This window comes from Eucalyptus grandis, chromosome 10 (assembly GCF_016545825.1).
Source record: "Eucalyptus grandis isolate ANBG69807.140 chromosome 10, ASM1654582v1, whole genome shotgun sequence".
Taxonomy (NCBI): Eukaryota; Viridiplantae; Streptophyta; class Magnoliopsida; order Myrtales; family Myrtaceae; genus Eucalyptus; species Eucalyptus grandis.
The window spans coordinates 6,651,299-6,658,236 of NC_052621.1; the positions used below are offsets into that span (position 1 = coordinate 6,651,299).

General features: G+C 40.4%; 1 protein-coding gene across 1 annotated transcript; it reads left to right on the plus strand.

Moving 5' to 3' along the window:
- Positions 1 to 533: 533 nt before the first annotated feature.
- Positions 534 to 6,845, plus strand: LOC104421464. Its single transcript, XM_010033417.3, has 9 exons — positions 534 to 732; positions 1,051 to 1,142; positions 1,358 to 1,432; positions 2,298 to 2,404; positions 2,582 to 2,637; positions 3,346 to 3,517; positions 3,982 to 4,053; positions 4,865 to 5,155; positions 5,864 to 6,845. The coding sequence occupies exons 1-9, from the start codon at positions 559 to 561 to the stop codon at positions 6,706 to 6,708; spliced, it is 1,884 nt and encodes a 627-aa protein (XP_010031719.2). The 5' UTR covers positions 534 to 558; the 3' UTR covers positions 6,709 to 6,845.
- Positions 6,846 to 6,938: the final 93 nt, after the last annotated feature.

Sequence of the window (6,938 nt, forward strand, 5' to 3'; positions counted from 1 at the left end):
GCCAGCCGTTGGTAAGGGTCGGCGAGGGCTCAACGCCCATCATCGGCAGCGAGTGAGGGCTCGACACCCATCGCTGACAGCGGGCAAGGGCCATCGAGCCCTCGCTAGTCATGGGGGAGGGGGCCATCCAAATCAAAGCCCTACAAGAAGGCCATCCAAAAATGTGCAACTAATACACTTATGATAAAACTAGTCTTCATTAAATTTTTCGGTCAAATTGTTGAGTTAGATAATATATGACAGCTGACAGATATACAAGTTTGGAATTTTGAGTGTTTAAAAAATTAATTCAAGATAAATTTATTACATATCTACTAATTTGGAGATTTTCGTGATATTAACCCTACTTTTAATATACACCATACAGCCATGGCAGTTAAATTTTAAATAAAGATAGAAAAAAAAAAAAGATAAGGAAAATAAATAAATGGACTACAATTTTAAATTGTAATTAAAAAAGGGACTGAATTTAGTGAAAATAGTGTGGCCCGAGACGAAATATAAAAACTTCTTCCCTCGCCGTCGCCAAAAGGTTGTCGCGCAACAGAGCAGAGCTCAATGGAAGGAGAAGCGCCTCGAGAAGTCGAGCAGGAGGAGCCGCCGGCGCCGGCGCCGTCGTCGCCGTCGGTCGCCTACAAGTTGGTCCCGTGGCTGAGCTGGGACGAGTGGGACTCCGTCCGAGCCTCTCTCTTCTCTCCTTCTCCGGACTCCGTCGCCGCCGCTCTCCGAAGGGTAAGCAACCTCGAGCGCCGTTCTCTTCAAGCCCTATCGTCATCCATCGTTGCTTTTTCCCGTTCTCGGTATCTGGAAAGGCTAGTCCGAAGTAGGTTCTCGTGTCCGGGAGCAGTCGCCTGAACTGACGGTGGAGGATTGGTTCGACGATGCTTTCGGTGGATCGCTTGTTGCTGGGGAAGAGGGGGGAATATAGGCGTTCGTAGGAGTATTTTGAGCGTCGGTTTGATTGCCGGGCGGCTATTGACTGCAGACATTGTGCTTCTTCGTTGTAGCTTTTTTTTTGTTTGGTCCCCTTAGAAGAGCTTCGGTTTGCAGATAACAGCGTGGAGAAGCAGAGGATGTCTTCCCGTGGCAGTCGAAGTCACGGCTTCAATCGTCGCAATTCAGCAGAAAGATCCTTTCTTCAGGTACTAAATTCGCATTCCGCTTTGCCATGTATGTTTTTTTTTTTTTTTTTTTTTGGGGGGGGACGGTGTTTAGTTTCCTGTTAGAGTTATTTTGATTTTGCATGACATGTTTGCTTTTTGAGATTTGGTTCATTTTCCATGGGATTATTGGCTGTGTTATGACACTGTGATTCATCAACGCGGTTTTATTTATTTATTTATTTTATTTATTGCAGAAGAGACCTGCCTCCCAATGCTTTCTCAGATTCTGATGAGATCCTGGTTATGCTCTATTGCATGGCGATTATGAGGTGAGGGTGAGGCCTTTTCAATTAGCTTGTGATGCTCAGTTCAGTCTTTTGCATTATCTTCAGCTGAGCTCAAAAAGTTTGAGGTGGAAATAGTGAGTTTTGTCTCTTTAAAGCATGCTTCATGTCATTTCCACAGCGTCTTATCTTGCAATACTGGAAGCATTGGTTGTGTCTGCATTTAACAACTTTTGTGCATGACTACCATCTGCATGCAAGTAGCAGTAGGATGTGGGCTTCAAGTGTTGTTCTGGGATAGGCTTATATTGCTTTTTCATTTGAATTTTGAAATCTGAGGTGATACATTGCGAAAGTTACAGATAAAGTACTCAGTTTGTTTGAATATTTCTTACTTCAAAGTCTCAGCATCCTTGCCTGGGGATTTACCTAAAGTATTACCTGCCAGCTAAGTATTTCAACGAGTTAGCATTCATCTTTGCTGATTTAGAAGTTTTTAGTCAAGTCGTTTGAACTCATCTAGTGACATTCACGTGAGATTTTAAATGGTCTTTTTCCCAGCTATTGTGGTCTGAGAATCATTCTTCCATTGGATGTAAAACAATTTTGTACAGGCTGCTAGGCCTAAGCTTCTAATGTTTGAATATGAAAAGCATCACTAGTTAACATCAGATGTGTCCCCATGTGCAGTAGCTTTTGGCTTCTTGCTTAGCTTAATGCAGTGAATTCCACTTTGTATATTAACCTCAAATTACATTTTCAAACTCCTATAGGACCTGCGGATGTGTGCTACCTCTGTCCTAATTTATTACATTGCTTTGCAATTGCAAGAAACTGTTAACATTTTTTTTCTTCATACAACCAATCTGCAATGCTCTAAATAAGCAATCTTGTTTTCTTACATCTCAAGGCTCGTGAATGGTGTTATCGAAAAGACACGGAAGAAAACAGAGGTGTCAATTGCAGAGGCTGCTAGTGCAATTGGTATTCCGCGCATGCTGATTGATATTCGTCACGGTGAGGGATCAATTGCTGATGTTCTAGAGATTGCATATCTTTCCGGTCTCAAACCATAGGGAGAACCTAGCTTGTAATTTCGGCCTCCCGTTTAATAATGACAATCTAATTTTTGAGATCTTCTGCTCTAGGATTTTAATATACAGTGTTTGGTTCTTTTATGTGCTGTTGTTGCAGAGGGTTCTCATCGTGAACTACCTGCGCTTCCCTTAGTTCGTGATGCCTCACTTCAGGTCTGCATTCTTGACCTTTTCTACTATCTGTCGCTGTAATAAGTGACAAACTTCCATCTCTTCTGGATTTTGCTTGTTTTTGCAGCTTGAATAAAACATTAAGTGGACTCTCAGCATTTTTTGTTCGAACGAATGTAAATTCCTCTGCGTGAGATCATAACCTCTTTAGGCAAAGCGCTGTCAAGATGTAGTATAAGTCTCTTTCCTGTCATAGTTGTTCCAACCCAACTTTGTTTATTATATAAAGATGAAGATTAAAGTAACACTTCATATTCATAGAATCATAATTGATAACCCATCAAGAGTTGGCAATAAATTTTTTTCATTTGGGAATATGTTAAGCTTGTAAATTAGTGAGGAGAGCCTTGTCTTTTCTCATGACAATTGCATAAAAGTTTCACCTCTGGCCTTTTGAGCATAAAGTTATGCATTTTCTCGATTTCCTTTTGATGAATAAAAAAACTTAAGAAGTTTGGCCTCATAAAGATGATGGTATTGATTTTAACTGCGCAAAGGTTTGGCTTTCTTTCAAACTTATCAGACAAAATAGTATTAGCAGATTTGACATTTCTTTTATTTCTACAGAAGATCTCATTACTTTAGAACCTAGCTCTCGTTGCTTTATGATCATTTTTTTTTTCCTCCTGAGCTTGTGTGTTTGCTATGACATTGATGGTCTGGACTTCTAAGTTATTTCTTTTCACACAGGCCCTTAGTTGGCTAAAGTCTTACTACTGGGAACCTCAGAAGAAAGCAATGCCGTGTAAAAGATTTGGGAGTATTCGAGCCAGAAAAGAAGTCAAGTCTAAACTTCGTGAATTGACTATTTACTTGAGAAATAAGCACGGTCCACCATCAACATCACTGGTGAAGGAAAAAAGTGCGTTTGATTTGACATCCTTTTTCCCACTTCTTTTGGGCACTATGTAGCAGAATGTATCAATGGCTTCCATGGAAATAGCTCCACCACCACACCCCTAATTCTAGTTCAAAGGTTCAAACCCTTAGACCTCTCTCTTTCCAAAGAAGAAAGATGCCTTTGATGCAAGAGCCTCTAAGCATCCCAATGGCTTTGTGATATTTATTTTTAAAGAAAAGCATTGTAATGTTGATTGAATTGCCGAAGGAGGGATCATGGGATTGTAAACTTCAATGGTAGCATGTAAAAAATTACACCGATAGGACATTAGTATCCCATGTGTTCAAGAGACCTTTTCTTTATCAGTTTCATTGGGGACATTGGCTTAAACTCTTTAATATATTCTCACTAGACTTGATGATTTTATTTTATTTGTTATTTTTCATTTGCTTGATCTTTCTTTTTTGCTTTCACTTTTTTTATAGGCATGAAACATTGTGGCCGTAGTAAGGTTTTGTTGCTCATGGCTGGAAGGCTTCATACATCTAAATCTGGAGGTAAGAATTTTTTTCTGGTTTACTTTTCCCAAATCCCATGGATTTTTTTATCTTTCCTAATTTTGTCAATACTTCTAGATATACCGAGAATATATAGATTCCTGATTCTTTGTCCACTCGGGAAAAATCCACTGAGAATCTGTAAGTGAAAACATCCACTCTGCAACTCTATCTGCTGGTCAAAAAGCTAATATGTTTAACTCGCTGTGTTTTTCGAGTTCTTGGACCTATCATCATTACCTTCTTTGCTTTGAGGAACAATCTGCAACCCCCACGTCAAGAATTGGGTCCTGATAAACACTGAAGAGTGTTTGAGACTTATTAATCATTAATTCTTCCAGGCTGGTCAAGGAGGTTGAGTAGTAATCTCTTTAGCTAATGTGGGCTCTACCGCTCCTATAAGTACTTATTGCTGCTACTCTGGTATCTAGACACACAACTTGCAGAGTTTTAGCGTAGTGGGCAGCAGTGAGTCACAACAAATTTTCTATTGTGTAAAATTGTTGATAACCGACTTCATAATTTTCAAAGCTCGCGGACTTACTTCTTTGTAAGTCAAGTGTGAAAATTTTCCCCAGCATCAGTAAATAGTCATTTTGAGGTGCCTTGGTGTTTCAGCAGTCACATGCACAGTGAGAGCTCCATGTTTATCATGATTGTAATTAGCTGTATTATTTTCATTCTTCATGTTGTAAGGCACATATGATTTGATCAGAAATCTTAATGTCTTGTCCAAGAGGAAACAGTAGAAAGCAGCAGCAGCATAGAAATCTGCATTTGTATTCTTATGTGGATGCACTTTATTTTCCAGGATCCAAAAAGACAACGAGCAAGATCTCGAAAAGTTTGGTGCAGTTATATGCATCCTTCTCCACAGAAGTAATCTCTGTATTGTTGGAGTTTCTTCTTAAGGTTGTCAACTCTTCTGACACGTTAGAGCTTCCACAAGAAATCCATTATCCACATGGTAATCGGACTTTGCTGGATGACTGGATGCTTTTGATGACAAAATTGACAAGTAAGGAACCAAAAATACTTCTGGACCTTCTCAAGGCAGTCCTTGATATGATTGAAACAGAAGAAGCAAGCAACAGTGAAACTGGTAAGTGTTGACCGGCAAACATACCTTGCTGTCTGTGAAAAAGTTTTTATTTTGCCTTTTCTGTGATTTTTTCCTTAGAGATATATATGGTTTAGGATTAGGAGTCAAATTACTGTTCTTACCCTTCTCCCATGGTTCATGCCAACCCAGAACTAGAAGGTCGTGATATGATACCGACCTTCAGCTTCCCCTACTTACCCTTTAGAATGCAGGGGTGGGGACTTTGGTCTTGCTGCTTGATTGTTCTTCTCGATCCTTCCTAATTAACACAATGACTTTTGCGTACTAAGAATCTTGTGTTTGCCTACGAGTCTATGACTTTCATCTTTAATCTGCTGATACAGCTGTAGTTTTCCTCCCAGTTTTCATTACTCATCTTTTCAAGTTCTCTAGATTACTTATTTGTTTTTCCTGGTGAAACCTCAACTGCTTATTCACAAGCATTTCATCTTTTTTGGTTGCTGATCTAGTTCTTTGCTCAAGTTGGAACATCAAAATAACCTAGTTGGTATGACTGCAAAATATTGGATTCAGGATTACTGGTTTACGAACTCTCACTGCAGGCTGCATCTGCATAATTCTTCTGCTATAGGAAGAATTCATCTCTTTACATACTGTTCAAAACTTCAACTCCTGGTCTTCACTACATCATAAAGATATCTGCCAACTTCTTGTGTGTGTTTCTCCTCTAATTTTTCCCTCTTTCAGGAGCGCAACAGTTGATGCCATCCCGACATAGAGTAAAGACCTATGAAATTGCACCCCTCTCCTCTTTGTTTGCATGGCTTGTTGCCATATTGAAGGAACTGAAGTCTTTCCGAGATTTAGATTCTTCATCTGAAACTGAAGTTCCTGTTGCACGGAGAAGTACATCCAGGGAAATGCTGATGAGCATCCTACGTAAATGTCTTCGGATTGGAGCACTGGGGAACAAACAGCTCATGGACTCTGCCTTTCAGATTTCTGAGGTCATCGGGAACAATTCTTTGGTGAACAAACTTAACAAACTCACTTCGGTTTCGATTACAACTTTGGATGTCATTAATGGAAGCTCTTGTAAGACGAGTTCTGCGACATTTGCTGAGCAAGAAGACTGCCTCCGTCAAGCTGCTCAGAAGCTCGAATTGGTGAGACTTAGGCGAGTGAAGAACAAAGCTTCGAGCCTGACAAACACTGATGGACACAATAACTGCAGATGGGCCATTGCCAAATCATGGAACCCATGTCCAATAGGCACGTTGCCGCTCGACTTCGGGTTCTCTGGTCGTCTTCCTATTCTTGATTGTAAAACGGGCAAAGCACCGGAAGCCTTAGAAAGAAGCTCAACAAGGGAACTGAGTCAGTGTCCTGGGAAGAGAGAAGCCAGCTGTGATGCTGATTCACTGCGCGATTCAGGGAATAAGAAAACGAGGGAGGCGGTGGCGGATTGTGGATTGGAAGATGGAGGTGCGTCCAGAGGTGCTGGTGGCTGTTTGATGATGGGAGGAGTGTGGAAGAAGGTTGGGTTAGAAGAGCTAGAAGCCATCAAGTCATCCATTAGGATTTTGGTTTGATCTGTATTCTTTTGTTGATGATGTAACCTTAATTTAACGGACTCGAAAACAGGAAAAACTTTTTACAGTTTGTATTGTTTCGTTTTTGGAATCCTGGGTAAGATGAAAATGAAGTGTAAGATCAATTTTTCAATCTACAGCTTAAGGGAACAACTGAGAGAAATTGCGGGGGCATCCATGTTTGTGCATTTTCTTTGATAGCTCCTGAATACACTTCGACCGACCGTCGA

Coding starts and splice junctions, on each gene's coding strand:
- LOC104421464 (XM_010033417.3), top strand. CDS start 559: ATGGAAGGAGAAGCGCCTCGAGAAGTCGAGCAGGAGGAGCCGCCGGCG. Junction 2,405..2,581: donor GCTGATTGATATTCGTCACG/GTGAGGGATCAA, acceptor CTGTTGTTGCAG/AGGGTTCTCATCGTGAACTA. Junction 2,638..3,345: donor TTCGTGATGCCTCACTTCAG/GTCTGCATTCTT, acceptor CTTTTCACACAG/GCCCTTAGTTGGCTAAAGTC.